Source organism: Helicoverpa armigera, chromosome 11, assembly GCF_030705265.1.
Source record: "Helicoverpa armigera isolate CAAS_96S chromosome 11, ASM3070526v1, whole genome shotgun sequence".
Taxonomy (NCBI): domain Eukaryota; kingdom Metazoa; phylum Arthropoda; class Insecta; order Lepidoptera; family Noctuidae; genus Helicoverpa; species Helicoverpa armigera.
This window is the reverse complement of record NC_087130.1, coordinates 9,174,139-9,194,223: the sequence shown is the minus strand read 5'-3', so window position 1 is coordinate 9,194,223 and position 20,085 is coordinate 9,174,139. Positions and strand designations below refer to the sequence as shown.

General features: G+C 38.3%; 3 protein-coding genes across 4 annotated transcripts in view; 1 reads left to right on the top strand and 2 right to left on the bottom strand.

Moving 5' to 3' along the window:
• Positions 1 to 16,840, bottom strand: part of LOC110377963 (maternal protein tudor) — a 31,461-nt gene extending 14,621 nt beyond the window's left edge. For both annotated transcript variants that reach the window (XM_049850873.2, XM_049850874.2), the window contains exons 1-3: positions 14,744 to 16,840; positions 14,382 to 14,579; positions 10,193 to 10,371 (exon numbers count right to left, since the gene is read on the bottom strand). In XM_049850873.2, the coding sequence (XP_049706830.2) occupies positions 10,193 to 10,371; positions 14,382 to 14,579; positions 14,744 to 16,645 (2,279 nt within the window). In that variant the 5' untranslated portion in view covers positions 16,646 to 16,840. The remainder of the gene's footprint in view (positions 1 to 10,192; positions 10,372 to 14,381; positions 14,580 to 14,743) is intronic.
• Positions 16,841 to 17,137: 297 nt separating this feature from the next.
• LOC110382441 (protein JTB) lies at positions 17,138 to 18,871 on the top strand. Its single transcript, XM_021343043.3, has 4 exons — positions 17,138 to 17,366; positions 17,463 to 17,617; positions 17,723 to 17,816; positions 17,908 to 18,871. Exons 1-4 carry the CDS (start codon positions 17,311 to 17,313, stop codon positions 18,071 to 18,073), a joined length of 471 nt encoding a protein of 156 aa, XP_021198718.1. The 5' UTR covers positions 17,138 to 17,310; the 3' UTR covers positions 18,074 to 18,871.
• On the bottom strand, positions 18,368 to 19,716 carry LOC110382440 (tRNA (cytosine(38)-C(5))-methyltransferase). Its single transcript, XM_021343042.3, has 3 exons — positions 19,496 to 19,716; positions 18,923 to 19,401; positions 18,368 to 18,847 (listed from the first exon to the last, which is right to left on the bottom strand). Exons 1-3 carry the CDS (start codon positions 19,554 to 19,556, stop codon positions 18,386 to 18,388), a joined length of 1,002 nt encoding a protein of 333 aa, XP_021198717.3. The 5' UTR covers positions 19,557 to 19,716; the 3' UTR covers positions 18,368 to 18,385.
• Positions 19,717 to 20,085: the final 369 nt, after the last annotated feature.

The following is a 20,085-nucleotide window of genomic DNA, read 5'->3' as shown; positions in this document are numbered from 1 at the left end:
TTTTTTAGTAGTTGAGTATATACATACTCTTTAAAATGGTAGTAGGAATTTTTATTAAATTATCATTTCTAAATATTAAAATTACAAAACCATTTTGTCGCTTACGACTTTTAGTTATAAGCTAGCGCGCGTATTGTTATCCTCGCCCCGCTCAGACGCTCCGACCCCTTTTGGCGCCTTAGATGCGCGTGCCGGTTATGGAATTATTGTTGACCACTTCCTCGCCTTAACGTTTGCATTGAACAAATATTTTTTATAGCTTTTTGCCTGAAAGTGGCACGGCACTACTTTCCAAAAATACTTGTGACTAATTTCTTTTCTTACGAACGTAATGCATGTTCAAAAATAAGTATGTACATACAATATAAATAATGCACATAAATAGGAGTTACGAATACAATATGTGCTTGTGTGTCAAAATGAATCACTGTAGGCAAAAATATCGATACCGTAGACATCATCGGAGGATGATGTAGGCAAAAATATCGATACCGTAGGTAGGTGGATAAAATTGATTTATCATTCTTTATCTACAATCACGATAGCATAGTACCACAAAATACATAGGTACAGAAGTCAATCTCATGTATGTACTTCACTTTTCATGCCTAAACTCGGCGGTCGCGCTAGGGTCGTCAACTTTTTATGCGCATAAAACTAACGTGGTAGTGGTACTCGTATCTAATTATTTGATTTATTGTTGAGAATAAAACAGGAAAAATGAAATATAAACCAATAATAATAAAATATTTAATGTGGCATTCATGAGGTTAATAAACACTTTCAACGGAAATTCGTTTGAACGAGATACCGAACTTTTTCAGAAACCGCAATTTATAATTTTGTTATTCATACATATACTTATAGGTACTTACTTATTACTCTTTACTTGCGAAAAAAATATTTTTGTATGTAATGGGTTGGTACAGTCCCTGATCTAAGCTTGCTTCTACCTACAGAAACCTTGATTTGCGAGTTTTATTTCGTCTACCTTACAACATACTCTCGCCATGAATTATCAACTCCTACTACTTAGTAATAATCTTTGAGCCAGGTTGGGCGGTTCGCCTGGGCCGACACTAGCAAAACTTATTACGGCATTGGGCCAGAGACCGCCAGGGCGCTTACCTACCCACCTAACTGTACCTACCTACTGCGTTTATTAAAAGAACCATCGAAATATGAGAAAATAAGTAGGTCCATACTATAGGTAATACGGCAGGCTAAAAAACGACAGTTCACTGTTTATTGGTGTATTAAAACAACCGTCCACTGAACAATTACATATAATACGACTTTTTTTGTTACTCCATTATTACTTTTTCTTTTGTTATTAAAATTAAAAATATTACAGTCAAATTACAGTTAGGTAGGTATCAAAACGCGTGCACATTTATCTACCTTGTGTGTGACGCGCGTATCTCAAGAAAACGGCAGCTCCGCTCGCACTAGGGCTTTCAAATACCGGATTTTTTCAATACCGGTATCAATACCGGTATTAAAAATTTCAATACCGTGATCACGTGATCACGGTATTGTCGGTCATGCAAATATTGCAATACTCCAGATATTAAAAGTCGTCGCTCCTTTATGCGTCTTCGAAGTGCTTTTGCAAGATTTTGGCTTAAGTCATTAGCTTGGCCATCTAACTTCGTCAACATACATTTTAGCGCAATATCCGCTTTTAGTAAATTGGCATCCCGTTTACAAATTTCTAATACAGTTACTTTTACTACAGAAAGGCTGTTGTAAATATTTTTTTATATTGTCAAATCGAATTCATCTAATTCGAAATCGGAGTTTAATTTTAGATCGATTAAAACTTTTAAAACACAATCCTTTAGTTTCAAAAAGCGTCCAATCATAGCCCCGACACTATGACTAAAAATGAGATTGACTTCATCATGACGAACAAGAAGCACATAGAAACGTCTCCGTGATCAATAGGTTTAATACCGGGAGCGATTACCGACTTGTCTGAGGCTTTATGAATATCAACTTCAAGGCCGAACGTTTCCGTCTAATGAAGGCCAATCTCCGAGCAACACTGCTCCAAACCATTTCAGGATCTGAAACGTTCCAGTCAAATTTGGAGAACCGATTTGCCGCCGTGGAAACCACAACAGACGTTAACCAGAACCACGAATATGTGGTTCGGATCCTCAGGGAGGAAGGTTCGAGATTCTGTAACATGCAGCGTAAGGGCAAAAAATCAAAGCTTTCGGAAGAGACATTAGGGCTTATGAAGAAACGACGTGAAAACCCGCCTGTCACTTCGTCAGCTAAGCGGGCTCTAAACCAAGAGATCAACAAGCACGTACGACGCGACCTCCGGTGCTCCAATACCCTTGACATTGAAAGAGCAATTGAGCTGAATCGGGGGTCAAAGGTGTTCGTACAATCTCTTGGAAAAAGCCACTTGACGAAGCTGACCACAACTAGTGGAGAAGTCATTTCTTCGGTGCCGGCAGTCCTTTCGGAAGTGGACAACTTCTATGGCCGGTTATACGCATCGCATGCATCTCGACCTGATCCCGAAAATGAGGATTCTAGAGCCACATTAACACGCCATTTCACCGAAGACCTGCCAGAAGTCAGCAATGGCGAAATCGAGATCGCTCTGAGACAGCTCAAAAATGGAAAAGCCTGGCGAGGATGGCATTAAAACAGAGCTATTAAAAGCAGGAGGTAAGCCCGTACTGGGGGAGCTCCAGAAGCTTTTTAACGCCGTCCTGTTTGAAGGGAGAACTCCAGAGACGTGGAGTAGGACTGTTGTCGTCCTGTTCTTCAACTTCAACTGTGTCTAGCATTTGTGGACTATGAGAAGGCCTTTGACTCGGTTGAAATCTACTCTGTTCTGGAGTCCCTGCAGTGTTGCCAAGTAGATTTTACATCAGACATCCTAGTGATGAGACTAAGAAACCAACTGTTTAAGAAAGGTGGAGGTATGCTGGAGATAAGTTGGCGCTTAATACACAAGTGTGAAGTGTGAGAATAATATTACGAGTACATCTTACGAGTACGTAGTTATTTATCTTATTTAATACAACTTCCTGCTACTTATTACAACAAACCACAATAATTAAAATTATAAAAAGATTGTAATACCGTAATCACGGTATTGGCTCGTCAATACCGGTATTGAAAAAAGACCAAAATATATCCGTGATCACGGTATTACGGGATCCCGTAATACCGGTATTGAAAGCCCTAGCTCGCACTGTTTTGAGTTGTTTTGAGACAGCGCGTCTGTGAACACGCACACATAGACACCTATGTCTGCGTGACTCGAACGCGCTTTATATGTAGATTGACTTCTGTACCTATGTATTTTGTGATAGTACAAACAAATAAAAAAACAAACACACGAGCATTTGGTTAAGATTACTCTTAATCAGTGGACCGAAAAACCGTACGTGAAAACGCAATCATTAACTTTTCCTTTTTGTTAGATTTAACGATGGCTGTTTAATGGTCGCTCCCAATATTCCATCTATCTATCTCTGTTGATTTGCTCACTAGTCGTGGTAGCCTAGTGGGCATAGAACCAACCTCTCGAGTATGAGGACGCGGGTTCGATTCCAGGTCAAGCAAGTACCTACCAATGCAACTTTTCTAAGTTTGTATGTACTTTCTAAGTATGTCTTAAGAGGGCTATCACAAATTTTCGAGTTTTATACGAGTTTTGATGCGTCATGCTTTGGATATAGTCACAAAAAAAAAAACAAAAATAAGATTAAGAAAGTTTGATCATTTATCTTGGGGCTGTTTTCAATAAATATTTTAATTTGTCCACGTACATCAGTAAAATCTTTGTCTCTGCAAAGGATGTTTCATAAAATGTTGCTTTTGGGAATCTTTTGATGCTTCAGTACTACGAGGATATAGCAATTTAACCATTTATAAAAATGTTCAAGATACAACTATATCTTGTACTTGTGCTTGCTTACACCAATTTATTAAAATTCATACAGTAATACACCAAAAATAATTCTATAAAACTGAGAGTTACTGACAATTTTCCGTACAAAACTATATTTTTTATCTATGAAAGTATAATCCAAATTCAAATAAAACATATTTAATAATTAAGGTGGTATTGTTATAAAGCTTGAAAAAAAAAAAATGGTCTATTTAAAAGTAAAACAATATTTTAAAATAATTTTTGTTTGCAATGCAAAAATCAATATAAATCTTGTGACGCGCGGTGTTCAACTTTAGTCAGCGCCAAGCGCTTATCGAGGGAGGACGTATCGCTCGCTGTTGCGCCGCGCAAACTCGCCGGAGCTCGAAAAATATAGCGCAACCTGCGCAACGAACTCGTTTTGTTACTAGTGAGTTTTTATTTTATTTATTAGTTATAATGATCTGATTGAAATGTAATATACACAAGTATTAACCCATGATATTCTAATGCGAAAATTTTATAGATTGGGTTCTCTTTTTTTGATGTTGGTTATATAGAAATATGTACGTAAATGTCATCGTCGTTAGTTTCGCTGTTGCATAATAATATTATTGGATATCTTTGATTCTTGCAGGATAATGAAAGCATATTTAATTCAGATTATCAGACTCAATCGGATACCAGTACAAATAATATGGTAAGTATTTTTTGTCACTCGCAACAGACATATTTGTTTTAATAAACTATTTACATTCCTAGTTTTTATTGTTGCAGGAAAATGAAGATACAATACATGGAAGACGAATTATAGATATAAGTTTTTTTATAAATCAATTACTTATACCTAATTGATAAACATGGTGAAAAGTTTGGTTGTCGATTAAATAATTTAAAAATTGTAAACGATTATTTGTTTATTGTAACTCAATCGAGCTATTCTAGGTTATAAAATTCATAGGTTAGGTTTCAAACCTGAGCGATTCGATTTTGTAATAGCGCTCTTAAACACCAATGACTGTGTTTCGGATGGCACGATAAACTGTAGGTCCCGGCTGTCATTGAACATCTTTGGCAGCCGTTACCAGCGGCGGCCCTAGCCATTGCGAGGCTACGTGCGGCAGGTCTATGCGAGGCCCTTTGTACTACGTGAAAAGTATGTGTTGCGAGAGTAAGCTGGTGTTTTGATTTAGCTAAACGTCATGTTTGAGGAGAAAAGCTCAAGTTAAACAATTTAATAAAATTTAATCTTACTACAGTTTATATTTAAAGAATCACAAAATTAACAAATATTAAAATGATCTGATGCTTGCGATTTTTCTTAAAGGTAGAATTCCGTGGATAGCAGGTGGTCGCAGCCGCGCGCGGCCTACGACAGTCGTCGGCCGCGCGCGACAATAGTCAACCTATGAAAATGTATGGCACCGTACGCATCTCAACATGGTCTAGCGCTTAATAACATCTATAGAATCTTAGTAAAACCAGAATTTAATTGTTTTTTATTTAGTCGGCACAACTTCCTTTTGTTTTCATTACAATACAAATGCTTTTGAATCAGTATTTGGTAGTTTCCTTCTTCATTTCTACTTTTTAAAGGTAGTGTCGATTGCTAATCTATTTTCATTATACAGCCACAGCAGCACGTCATCCTCCTCTTCTTCAAGGATATCAATTAGCACTTCGACTGAAGGAACAGACGAACAAAATCTACTAATTTCAAGACAATGACAAGACTGTCGCGGGCCTCGGCAGCGGTGCCATACATTTTCATAGGTTGACTATTGTCGCGCGCGGCTGACGACTGTCGTAGGCCGTGCGCGGCTGTCGCACCCGCGATCCACGGAATTCTACCTTAAGACTAAAATCTTTAAATTAAAGCAGAATAATCGAATGTATGAGCAACGTCTTTTTCGATCGAAAGCAAAGAAAGGGCTGAAAGTCGATCTTGTGTCATCGAATTCCTTAAACATGTTTTAATAATTTTAAGATTGTGACTTGAGTAGTTCGAACGTCGTAAATAAGAAAGTTCATACGGAAACTAGGAGTTATTTTCTTGTTAATAAAAGGACTTAAGCGGCGCTACCGTCTAGGTTCGGTTAAAAACGGATGAAAAAATGCAAATCAAGTGGAAAATAAAGCACCCGCGAGCGTAGCGAGCGCTAAAATTTTGAGCTTTGAGTCACTAAAGCACCTAAAGTTGTATAATAAACAACAGTGTAAGGTGAAGTCGCGAGCGCAGCGAGCGCGAAAATGTTGAGCTTTTGGGTCACTGAAATACCTAAACTTGTAACTTGTATAATAAACAACAGTGGAAGGTGAAGTCGCGAGCGTAGCGAGCGCGAAAATTTAGAGCTTTGGGTCACTGAAACACCTAAACTTGTATAAGAAACAACCCGTGGAAACAACAGTGCAAGGAGAAGTCGCGAACGTAGCGAGCGCGAAAATGTTTGAGTTTTGGGACATAAAAGTACCTACTCTAATCAAGTTAGAAGGAAAGGTACTGTGAAGTGAACAGCCGCGAGCGTAGCGAGCGCGAATTTTTTTTAGTAAAATTGTTTGTTTAAGGACTCTCAAATTAAGCACAAATAAAAAGAATCCGTGACTGGATTGAGAGCCAGTTGTTTTTGTTACTTTGGTGCCAACTTTTTGTTAAATTGAGGACTCAAAAAGTAAACGCAGAATGAATTAGAAGTAAAGAAAAAATTCGCATTTTTTTCTTGGACCAGATATATATTTTTTTAATATATTTTTTTATATTAGTGTGGGTTGTAGCGCGAGGCCCCCCCAAGCGCGAGGCCCTGTGCGATGGCACAGTTCGCACACCCCTAGGGCCGCCACTGGCCGTTACGGGTAGTCAGAAGCCAGTCTAACCAAGGGGCATTGGGTTGCCCGGGTAACTGGGTTGAGGGGGTCCGATAGGGCAGTCACTAGTGATGTAAAATGAAAAAAAAAAAAAAGATTTGTTTTTTTTTTTTCACTTTATTGACAAAAAACATGAAAAAAAAAACTTTGCATCGTTGTTTTTTTCTAAATTTGTTTTTTTTTCTAGCCTACATTTTAGTTCAATTATAAATTAAAGCATCTTATCTTATTAACATCATTCATAATTCACTACTAACAGTGAATTACAAACAAATCGAAAGGGGATTTCCTCGTGCATAAATAGGTATATGATTTGGGGATTTCCCTTTCGTTGAGTTAATATCAATGAATGTTGCCAATATTTTTATGAAATTTTCGTACTGTTTTATCAGAAAAGTACCGTCGATTCAAGAATAAACCTAAGACTCTATTATGTAATCTCAAGTATTAATCTTTAACGGTAAATGCCCTAACAATTTTAGAGTTATTATACACTTAAAAAAAAACAAGGCCCAGAAAAAAACTGTTTTTTATCAGGTTTTTTCACATTAGAAAAAAAAACGGTTTTTTTGCAACACTAGCAGTCACTCCTTGTAAAGCACTGTTACTCAGCACATCTGGTTAGACTGGAAGGCGACCCCAACATAGTTGGAAAAAAGGCTCGGAGGATGATGTTGATTTGCTCACTAGAGATATTCTGACATTAGCCCCTTGCAACTAATGTCAAATTCCTATCTCCAGTACGTAGTTACTAGTAACTATTAAGATGCCTGTATCTCTAGTAAACAAAATCACGGATGGGCAGAATATTGGAAACAGGCGTAATTATATTTCAAGTCATATCATTGCTTACTCTCTATTATTAAGCTGTCAAAATACCAACATTGATAGATGTTCCCGAAGCCTACTTATGTATGTATTAATGACCGCCTTACTTTAATTATACGGGTACCTACTATTTTCGAGCACCAGTGTTAAAACCGTTTATTTATAGAGCGCATTGTTTTCTTCGAAGATCTAGTACACTTATTTTTACGATGTTAAAAATAGTTTGTACGAAAGAAGTTTTCGTATTTTATGTAAACAAATTATACATATAGTACAGCTGCAATTGATGATGATAAGAGTAAAGAAGGGTCTTGAGGTGTGAATATACTACAAATCAAATAAATGGGTTATTATGTAATCACCTGGGCACTTTACCTCAATATCTATCGTCAAATTTGACTAATTCCGTAACATTTTGACACAGGGAAACAGGGACGAAAGTCCTATGTACTTTCTTCTCATTTCTAAACGCAAAGGTTCTCGCTTTTTTAAGTTAAAAATTACAGGATAATAGTTTATGTAACGTTTCTAATTCACGACTTTATCTATGAACTATTTTTTGATGTTTATTTTAAAAGTTCTTTGTGGTTCCATCAGGGTCTCAAGGGATTATCCCGCACACACAACGGGTTTTTGATAACAGCCCATTTGACTCACCAGTTTCATTCTCCGAGCCTTTTTTTTCCCAACTATGTTGGGGTCGACTTTCAGTCTAACCGGATGTAGCTGAGTATCAGTGCTTTACAAGGAGCGACTGCCCTATCTGACCCCTTCAATCCAGTTACCCGGGCAGCCCATTTGACTCTTACACACATTTGTTTATACTGAAATTTATAAGCACTTTCTTGCATGGGTTCCCGATAACACGTAACATAATAACTTACTTAACTAGAGTTGTGTCAAGAGGCGAGTATTTACAGAGAATATAATATTATTGCTTATAAGAAACCACTTTCATATCGCATCAAGTGGTCTGGAACCGATATGATGCTTTAATTGCGTTCTCTTAAATATGACTTAAGTATCATAAAATTGTTATTGTGTAGACTTCTGAGTTCGAACTATGGGCTACATTCCCAATAATAAGACCCAGTTGCACCATTTAACTTTAATGCTACTGCTCCACCTGCGTCTTAACGCGGTAAATTTTGGCATTACGCAGATGTAGCCAACGTTTTAATGGCAATTTATACAAATGGCATTATGAATAGCATTAAACGTTAAGCGATAACTCGGGTGTCGGTTTTTTGGACGCATCAAAGGGTTTTAATGCGTAGCTTAGAGCGCTAAGTGATGTTGGCTACATTAATGCCATCTCATTGCACACATGCAAGTGCATGCATACGAGTGTAGATACTTTGTTTAAGCGGTAACTGCATTTTACGAGCACGGTAATGGAATGGTCAAATGAGAAAGCTTTAGTTTTTAGAATTATTTTGTGTGTCTGAGTTTAACCTCTTTAATGTGTGTTAACGCGTTACTTTATGACGGATTAACTCTTTGCGGAATTGTACCTAAGTGTAGCCAACACGCATTTTTAATGCAATAAGTAACGTGTAGTTGGCCATTGACATTAACGTTAACGCTAACGCAGGTGGAGCAGGAGCATAACGATCACCAAAACATAACCAGCCGTATACTTGCCGCACATTAGTCGAATCAGCGATTTGGCAACTTCCTCACTGTAAATGAATCGGTTATAGTTTTAGTGCAACTCACCGTAAAAATTCCGTTTTGTTACCAGCTCATATTTAATGACGCTAATACATCAGATATTAATTTTGTAAGCCTTATGGTAGGATATGGTCAATGCTCCTTTTGTAAAATATAATAAGATCTACTTGTATGTACCCATATTCGCAAAAATAAATAAATTTTAATTTGATATGTTGTTTTTTTTTTGCAATCTCTGTCTGATGATTGTAGCATCTATAAAGCATAGAGTAGGTACCAACAATGCGTTATAAATATTAGTATCCGATCATTCGTAAAGATGGTCGATAAAGCAATCAAGTGTACGCGATTAGTTTATACTCCACTGCACCTGTAGTTGAAACTCTTTTCCTACCTAGTTGCATGATATTAATATCAGATAATGTAATGCTGTTCGCTACTCGACCAGATTTTTGCTTGGAAATAATAGCTTAGGAACCCTGTATTGCTTCACTTTTCGGGCGTTTTAGATAAGCCATCGGGCAAAGATTCTGATTATGATGGCAGCACCCCCATAATGAATTTTACGTGCAATTTATATTACCATATTCATGGATTCTAGCAGTTAGGTTCGACAAGACGATAAATAAACCGATTTCCTCTTCTCTAATCCTCAACAAGCTGTTTTTCGGTTTCACCCGCGTTCTATGGAGACAGCTTCCCACACCCTTATAGCCTTCTTCGATAAATGTATGATTTAACATTAAATATTTTTCCAAAATGGACCTAAAGCTACTGAGATTTTGAGACAGCTTTGTATGAGTATAGATAGACAACGCGAACCTAGCTGACTGATAAATTTGGAAATGCAGTTACTTTACAATACAAGACTAACCCTGACATAACGCCTAAAAGTGAGACAAAGTCCGAGGTATACCAACTCACCTGCCACGAAAACTGCCGCCTCTAGGTTGAAACTCCTCGTTTCCTTCCCTGGGTGGTCTCCTATCTTCCTTGAAACTCTTCTCGCGACGGAAACTCTTCTTGTGTCCATCATCAGACACACTCTCCGGTGAACTGAAGGTTTCTGGCGCGTCTTTGCGAACTGGCGTTGTGGCTTTTACCTGGGAAAATATTTTATTTAAAGCTATTGCTTGTGTACGTAATTGTGATGTTAAAAAGGTAGGTTACAGTAAGTTGTGTAAACTCCTTTGTTTGTAAAGGAACTTTAGATTTTAGAACATGTTTTAGGCGAAATATTTTTTTTTATGCATAGGTATGTATGTGTATCACCTCGCTCGCTAAGTTACATATATGGGTGATTCTAAGTTAAGAGGTACTTTCGACGGCAACAACAAAAAAATATCTTTTTTTCAATAAACTTTACAAATAACCTATTTATCACTTAAAACTAAATGTTTTCTACATGGTCACTAAAATTTATTGCAGAAATGTACGTAATTAAGTCACAATAAGCTCTAATATAGGAAAAATATCTCTCCCCTGGTCTGTCCCCCAACCGACTTTATTTATAAATCAGTAATTATGAATGTATTAAAATTCAATAATTATTTTAAACTCTTTAATTTTATAGGTACAGTAAACTTAGTAATAGTATCTTACAAGTAAAAGTGCTTTTATTCCAATTCTTTAAAAAAAATATGAACACCGAAATTTGTCCAGCGAGTTTCGTGTCTCGTCCCCTGGTCTTTTGTTTTCGCTCAAAAATCAGTTTTGATCTCCTAGTCTGTAGAAGTTGTGACCTTGAATGCATAGTGTATAACGTGAAGTTAGCCGCAAACGGCGCATAAGCAACTGCGCCGCCTTTATTATCGGCCATTTCGATCATGCTACTCGCTGGGTGCAGAAAAGTTATGTGAATGCAGTCTTTCCTCTGGTAAGTTTTACATTGTAATTTTTTGTTAAAATACTAACATATACTTCAATATTTACTATGAATAGTGTGTACATTGTTATGTTTGTGTGTGAATGACGTGCGCGAAATACTTTTACGGCTATTTTAGATTTCTATCGAAAATGTATCTCCCCTGGCGTATTTCCCCTGGCTCTTTCGATGGCAGGGGAGATACTTAATGTCCAGGGGAGATACATTTTTACGCGTTTCCATTAATACTTCTAGTTTTCTCTAATCCTTTACTTGGCGTTATGCTTATTTTAGCTTTACAATACAATATTACGTTTTATTTACAGAAAAATGGCTTGAAAAGAAGAGGATAGCAGAACGATTACGATATCAAAGAATTAAAAATGACCCGGATAAGTATTTCATCGTTGTACTTGTTTTTTTTGTAGCGTTGGGATGCAGATTTAAGTGGATCTATTTCTTGCGCTTGTTTTTTTATTTTCAGGTTTCTTTCTTTTCTTGCTCGAGTTGACTTTTGCTGCACGATCTCCCGCGAAGCAGCTGGGCTACTAGCCGGACTGCCACCGTCGGATCTGGAGGCAAGAGTCTTCTTGCGCCTGTACGACTAGCGCGAGGAGGCTCAGCGCCGGGGAGAAACTCCGTTGCCGCGGCAAGTTGTCGCGCAACGGGTGGAGCTCCGGCGCGATCTCATGGTGGCCTGGAGGCAGCGACTGTCGCAACCCAGTGCAGGGCACGCCACCATAGTGGCGGTAAGTCCCCTCTTTGAGGAGTGGCTCGAGAGGAGTCACGGCGCCCTCACGTACCGCATGACGCAGGTCCTCACCGGACACGGTTGTTTCGAGAGGTACCTGCATCGAATCGGTCGTGAGGAGGCGCCCGGGTGTCACCATTGTGCGGACAGCCCCGAGGACACGGTGGACCACACAGTCCAGGAGTGCCCTGCGTGGGAAGGGCACCGCCGGGTCCTCGTCGAGGCTTTAGGCGGCGGCGGCCTCTCGCGTCCGGCCCCGGTTCAGGCCATGGTCCGGGGCGAGAGGGAATGGGATGCCGTCGCCTTCTTCTGCGAAGCAGTCATGCTCGAAAAGGAGGCGACGGAACGTCAGAGAGTTCGCGCCTCTCATCCCGGCCGCCGCGCTGGAGCAGGTAGACACCACGGGCGCCGGGTGCCGCGAGATAACTCCCGGCCACCATAGGCGTGGGTCTGTGGGCGGTGAGTTCGGGTGGCTCATCGCTCATGTCTATTTTTAGACAACAGACCCATGTCGGCGGCGAGCGTTGTTCCACGCGCTCCTGAAAGAGATGTCAGCATCCCCAGCGGGGCCCAGTAGGGCCAAGGCCTGCTGGGGCTGCGGGTTGTTCGAAAGAGATACCCCGGCCCTGGCACATAAAAGGCCTACGACGGAACACGACGGTTTTTAGTCAGTAAGAATCTGACACTCCCGCACCGCTGCTAACCCATAGCGGGCGATTTTTGACGTAATTAAAAAAAAAAGTTGACTTTTGCTGTGCTGCCTGCGTTCGCCTGTTTATATTTTGAGGAGGCGGTGGGCCTTCATTATCTGAACATGGTGGTGTTACAAAAGCATTACTTATATCTTGGAGTGCTAAACGTCTTCTACAAATTTCTGCTTTTTCTCTCCATATTTCAAGTTTATGCTGTTATTCAAAAGATATTTTTTTGTTTTTGTTTCTTAAATAAATAATTCGTAATTAAAATAAATAAAGATGATTCTTAAAATTAACCTTGTTATTTTTTTTATCTCTTCCCTGTTCATGAAGTATCTTCCTCTGTACACCTTGTCTCTCCCCTGTATTGTGTATTTCCCCTGGTCACTTATAAAACGAGAAAAAACCAAAAAATTGACTGGACCCTTTGTATACGTTTTCAACGTAGCCGTTTACATTTAAAAATGTATACTTAAGTAAAAATATATTAAAAAAAACTCGTGCCGCCATTTCATACAACGAATTACCTCTTAACTTAGAATGACCCATATGCATAATAATTTGACCTTGTGAATAAATCAAAGCAAAATTTTGAATAATCAAGTATTTTTAGAAAACATACAAATTGATATTCAATATCCAATAAAAATATTAATGCACCCACTAGGTCAAAGCTAGACAGTGAGTCAGCCACATATTACTTATGTAAATAAGGATGTATTATTATGACTCATGATTGCATAGGCAGTTTCACTATAAAGGTAGAATTCCGAGGATAGCGGCTACGACAGCCGCGCGCGGCTTACGACAGTCGTCGGCCGCGCGCGACAATAGTCAACATATGAAAATGTATGGCACCGCTGCCGAGGCTCGCGACAGTCGCGCGCGGCCGACGAATTTCGTGAGCCGCGCGCGGCCGTATGCATCTCAACATGGTCTAGCGCTTAATAACATCTATAGAATTTTAGTAAAACCAGAATTGAATTGTTTTTTATTTAGTCGGCAAAACTTCCTTTTGTTTTCATTACAATACAAATGCTTTTGAATCAGTATTTGGTAGTATCCTTCATCATTTCTACTTTTTAAAGATATGGTAGATTGGTAATCTATTTTCATAATACAGCCACAGCAACACGTCATCCTCTTCTTCTTCAAGGATATCAATTAGCACTTCGACTAGAGGAAACGGACGAACAAAATCTACTAATTTCAACACAATGCCGCGCGCGGCTCACGAAATTCGTCGGCCGCGCGCGACTGTCGCGAGCCTCGGCAGCGGTGCCATACATTTTCATATGTTGACTATTGTCGCGCGCGGCCGACGACTGTCGTAAGCCGCGCGCGGCTGCGTCAGCCGCGACCCACGGAATTCTGCCTTAAGTGTGTTTGTAGGTAACTTAATACTTTTAATTGATAATTTAGTGTGAACAAACTGCTAGGCAAGGATTAGGGTCAGATAAACAATATATTGTGCATGAATAAAAGAGGGTAACTATGTCAAATAAGTTAAAGTGCGGCTAGATAATATAACTGCAATTGTTTCTTGTTGTACAAAATAAATATGTAGATGAAAAATATTGTTATTACTTCACATGTAACATGCTTTTCGTGAATAAAGGAAATGAAAACGAAACTACTTAGAAAGCAATTCTTATTTGATTTACTAGTGCTGAATAGCAGAAATACTTGAACAGTAGGTTAGAATATGATCCTACCTCCCATTTCTAATTAGATTCTCATTAGTGAAATCTGATACATATTTCAAAGAAGTAAATTAGAAGAGTGAACAGGTAAAATCCTCACCTCATGGGAGCTTCTGGGCTGTGACAGTTGTGTCATCTTCCTGGCCACATCCAGCGGAGGGCTGACAGATTCATCAGTGAGTGACACAACCATAGTGGAAGACAGTATGCCAACTACATGAGCAGTCAGGGTTTTCTCCAGGGCTAACATTTCCAACTGGTTGGAGGTCTTTGTCTCAACCACCTTGTTCTCATAACCCTAAGGAAAGACACTCATGTTACAATAGGCATTTCAAATATTTAATTATAAATGTAATTAATGATAATTTAAACAGACTATTTTTTAAAGTGCATAAAAATTTATGAAAGTTAATTATCATAACAATTGAAATAATTAAAAAAGTAACAGGATAGTGAACTGACCTTAAGAGCACACTTCATGGCTTGAGCTGGTAACTTTATCAGATCAGGAGTGATGGTCCTCAGGTCTGACACCTCCACCTCCTGCTCATTACCATAGTCCACATAGACTACCACCACTTTGTTCCCTCTGGTGTCTCTCACCCTCGCTCTGTACCAGTTGTTGTCATCAGGGAACCTTGCACAGCAAGCTGCCCCCACTGGCAACTCACCAGGAGATGAGCTGTTCTCACAGTGTGCCCGCACTGCCTCCATGACAGCATTCAACTCATCTATCTTATCTGACAGCTGCACAAAGAACTTGATGCAACTATCCACATATGACACAAGGACTGATTGTCTCGAACCCAACGGAAGCATTTCTATCCACTTGAACTGCAATTTGTCTTTCATGTTGGCCATCAACAACTCAAGTACATTCTTATTATCTAAATACAACTCTCCATATTGTATCAATGGTGGCCCCTCTGGAGCTACTACTTTCAGTGTCAACACCTTCCCATTTACCAACTGTTTGAAGGTTTCATTCAAGTGTGGCCCCTTCTCTAACTTCTTCACTCCAGATAAACAGAATCTCATGGCAAAAACATTTGGCTTCACAAACTCTTCTGGGATATCAAAAATATCATAGTATGATACCATTTCTGTGTCACCAAAATCAACAAAGAATAGTTTGCACTGGGATCCAGACAGATTCATAACAATAGCTCTGCATATGATGCGGTCACCAGACATCCGACCCAGACACACAGTGCCAATCATTGGTGGTTCAGTCAGACTACTATGCGGTCTCTTATTAATTTCATCCATCATATCCTGGAGTTTCTTAGCATCACTTACCAGCTGAACAGCAAATAGTTCTGGTCCTTCCTCAGAATATGACACAAACACTTTATGTTGAGAGTTAGCTTCCAGCAATCTACTTTTATAAGTTGTAGACTTTTTAGGAGAGCTTGGTTTGGCAGCTGCTACTATGTTAGGAGGTGGAGTTGAAACATTAATGGGAGGAGTAGCTGGAGCATGCTGGGGTTGGCGCACTGGAGCTCTTAAATTCACTGGATTCCTAGAGGCCTTGTTGACTAAGAGACGTTGACCAATCATTGATGGAGCCATCTGTATGCTTCCATTGAAAGGTAGAGATGCATTTTGCTGAATCCTCATTGTTGATGCAGGATTTGATGGAAAGTTTTGATTAATCAAAAATGGTACATGCTCTGGGTATGTTGGCGATTCATTAGCATAACTTGGCGGAAAGTTAGCTAATTGCTGATTTTCACCTGACAGCTGCAGTAGTAACACTTCTTGCTTCGCCAGTGGTAATGCTATGCCAAAACGGATTGATACAAGATGCGAAGACAAATCGGTACCTTTAAACTGAATCGAAATAATAGGCAGTGTGCGCGTTTGCGCATCCACAGTCGCGGAATATTCTGCGTAGCAAAGTAAACTCTGAAGTTTTAGTAAATGTGGCTCCTCCCACCTTCCGGACGGATTCATTACTCCAGATAAGTAATATTCAGTGGCTTGACCACGTAGCTCCAAGAACATCGGGTCGTAGTTGTCGAAGAAACGTATAGCACTCAGTGAAATTATATCCTTATTTCCGAAGTCAATAAAGTGCACACCAACCAATCCAGTGGACAAATTATTCGTATTTATAACTTTAGCTCGGTAGTAAGTTCCATCTTTGTATTTGGCGGCACAAATGACACCTTCATGAATAGCCGCCGGTGGAACGGCGCCTATGCCTTTTTCTAGATTATCTCGGGCAGCATCGAACAAAGTCTCTATCATTAACGAAGCTTGATGATCGACTTGCCCACTTATCTTAAGAAAATGACCATCACCGTCTACGTGGGTCACAAAAAGACGAAAAGATCGAGAGTTTATAGATGGCTGAGCCATGTTTGAAAAATGCTTATTAATAGAAACTACAAAAGAACGACTCACTCAACTTTTCTTATCATGAACAGGACTACAAAACTGAAGTAAATAGCATCGCACTTATTTACAAAAAAAAATAGTCTGCTTTCTTTCTTTTCCGTTTACGTTAACATTTAACATGGCGTTTTGTGGCCGCCTCAACCATTTTGGAACTAGAGCTGTCTTCTTTCTTACCTTGTTTTGATTGTTTAGTCGATTCTAATAAAAAAAAAAACATTACACGAAATGAGACATCGTGCAGTTATTAAAAATTTCTTTTTAATAGCCCCCTAACATGGAACTCACATTATGAATTACTTGGAGCCGAGAATTAAGTTACTAAAGTCATATTTTAAGGTTTAGTATCAGTAGTATTAATGTGAATCAAATTCACTTTAGCATACCTCTAGTCAGAATATTTCTTTTGTCTATGATTCAAGTTAAAAATTTTTTATTGACACATTTGACAGTGACATCATTGACATCAATGACATCATATCATCAGCAGTTGTTGTGATTGTGATCATCAGGCCCCTGGCCCAGACTCCTAATCTAATTTCTACATTAACAGGATTTGACTACCTTATAGGTTCTTAAAAGGAATGTTATTTTGTTAATATATATGTATATAGTGCTTTCACATCAAAATGATTGAAACTTGTTCAAAGAAATGTATGTTATTCGGGACCGTCTGTTTAGGAGTGTAAGTTGTGTTACTTTTCTTTATTTTACAGCAACAAATACTTGAAATTTATATTATTTACATTCTATTAATCTATTGATTACTTTATATTTTCAGCTTGACGATAGTTGTGCTAATATTAGAGTCTCATTTAGCAGACTCAATGTCGGGCAGTTATAAAATGAAGAATAAGACTTTCCCTACTGAAAATAACTCAACATGTTGGATACATCAACCGTACTCCATCATTAGTGAATGTCATCCTTGTTCAGGTAGTTAATACAACCATAAAATTTGATATTAGAACACTTGCTATTTACTACAAATAATTTTAAAGTTCTAACTCCATCTCTGAATTTGACTGTGGTTTATTTCAGATTTCGAAATCCGAAGTAAGAGTATAGGAGTATGCATACACACGAGTTTCAAAGAGATTTTGAAATGTGAGAATGGTGAAACTGTGACTAGGAGGTATGTTACATCAGCATAGTATAATAAAATCATAAATATTCTAATTGAAACTCTCTGGACGACTACTAAACTATATTTTTTACATTTTCAGTTGTGACAGAGTTGCCTATTTAGAGGAAAGGGCCTACTGGAAGTTCACAATCTGGTCATTTGCCATCGGTGCGGCATCTTCAACTGCAGTCATGTTACGATTGCGAGTACTCAACTACCAAGCGAAACGACGAGCTAGACAAGTTCTAAGCAATGGGGCTATTTAAGTTTCTAGGGACTGAATGGATGTTGACTAAGGTTCACTTCCAAGTATAAGCTAGCCTGACCTGTGATCCTAAAGAAATAACTACTATATTTCAAGTCTAATTTCATGATAATGTTATTATCATGAAATGACTAGCTTTTGTTATGTAATGATGCTAACTGTTCAAAAAAGGCTATGATTGTAAAAATGGTGACTGATCCATAGTTTGCCAAATTGAGACAGTGAGATTATGTTGATTTTTTTACATTAATCACAGTATTGTCATAACAGTTTGCATAATATTAAAAACCATATAAAAATGTTAAATAAATATTTATTCTTCAAACAGTATTTTTAACAGTTCACTTATAACTTTAACATTAACACTGTTGCCTAGCAACCGATAACATTGTTTCAATGATGTATTTGTGGGGAAACTGTAACTTTGTGGGAAGGACATTAACATTAGGACCTCTTTAGGGGTAAAATATCTCAGCTTCAATTCCTTCATTGATTCAACATAGTCATCACTGCCAACCTCACTTAGATTAGCTTTTTCATAACATTTTTGAACCATTTCTGGACTTTTGTCAGTGTAAACGGACCCTGTCCCTTCACTGTAGTGTGTGTAAGCTTTAGTGAAGCAACAAGATCTTTTAGAAGTTCTGTGACAGATGTCCAGCACATTACCATGTTTTAACTTTTTGTCTGGTAACAAATACTTTTCATGAACATCATCTTCTATTATTGTTTGTAGGGAAAATGGCAATCCATAATCCTTAGGCAGCTGTGATATCTGAAATGAGACAAAAAATATTTTTAGAAAAAAATTGTTTTCAATTTATTAAATTATACCCACATTAATACTTACAATCTCATCTTTCCTTTTGAAAGGCCATGTCAAAGTTTTCCTCCTTGCTGTGCAATAATATCTTAGTCTAGAGTTAGGCACACCAAAAGATGACGGACACAATAGAAACTCTTGGTAAATAAAGTTGCATTCTTTCAACTTGTCTATAAACAAATTCCTAACAGTAGAACTCTCAAAACCTTTAACATTTTCCATAAGAATATAATCTATATTGTCTAGCTGGTCTAAGATTCCAATAATGTATAAAAATGAGTTGGTTCTGGGGTCATTGTCATCTAAGTACTTCCCATTCCTTGTAAAAGGCTGGCAAGGCGGTGACATGAGTATTGTATCGATTTTCCATCTTTTTATGTCTTGAGGAGACAGTTTTTGTATGTTTTTCGTGAGTAATTTTGTGTCAGGAAAGTTGTGTCTGTACACTTCATTGGCAACAGTGTTTATGTCGACTGCAGCAACAATTTTACCTTGTAGACCAGATTCTGAAAGTGAATTGAGTTTATAAGTAAAATGTTTCTTCTTCTACATTTAAAAAGGTTACTACACCATGCGACGTGGTAAATTAACAGTTAATACCATTCCATGCACAGTGCATGCCTCCTATGCCGCTGTAAAGTTCTAAAATATTGTGAGACATAGTTAAACATAGGGTTAACTTTGTACTTTTCACTTATTTACAATGCTAGGCCTCACAATCAATGTTACAATTCATTATAATCGCATTTTTTGAATAAAAATCAATCAAGGCAGACTGCTTTCAACTTTCAACGAAAGAAACGTCAGTGTCACGCTCACGTTCGACATGCGTTCCACCGTCACGTCAACGTCAATTTGACTGCGTCAGTTTGAGTCAGTTAGTCTATGGTTTGTTACAAAATAAAGCATAAACAGCCAGCCATGTCTTAGGATATTTCTTGTTCTACAATAAAGTGTGTATTACAATAACTTTCTTTCACTTTTGAAGGTTGCTTGCACTAAAATATTTTGAAACAACGGAAGAACGGAAGTTACTGATGTGGTCACAGACAGAACCAATGATGAAGTCGGATCATTACACAGACAGAACCTACCTGCAAGTTTTGGAAATGTGTAACCGCAGTTATAAAAACTGTGTTATTTTATATAAACTGTTCGATTAGGTTATAGCTAGATTTGTTTTGAAATCA

Coding starts and splice junctions, on each gene's coding strand:
- LOC110382440 (XM_021343042.3), bottom strand. CDS start 19,556: ATGTCTCACAATATTTTAGAACTTTACAGCGGCATAGGAGGCATGCAC. Junction 19,402..19,495: donor CATGCACTGTGCATGGAATG/GTATTAACTGTT, acceptor ATTCACTTTCAG/AATCTGGTCTACAAGGTAAA. Junction 18,848..18,922: donor TCAAAAGGAAAGATGAGATT/GTAAGTATTAAT, acceptor GTCTCATTTCAG/ATATCACAGCTGCCTAAGGA.
- LOC110382441 (XM_021343043.3), top strand. CDS start 17,311: ATGATTGAAACTTGTTCAAAGAAATGTATGTTATTCGGGACCGTCTGT. Junction 17,367..17,462: donor GGGACCGTCTGTTTAGGAGT/GTAAGTTGTGTT, acceptor TTATATTTTCAG/CTTGACGATAGTTGTGCTAA. Junction 17,618..17,722: donor TGAATGTCATCCTTGTTCAG/GTAGTTAATACA, acceptor GGTTTATTTCAG/ATTTCGAAATCCGAAGTAAG.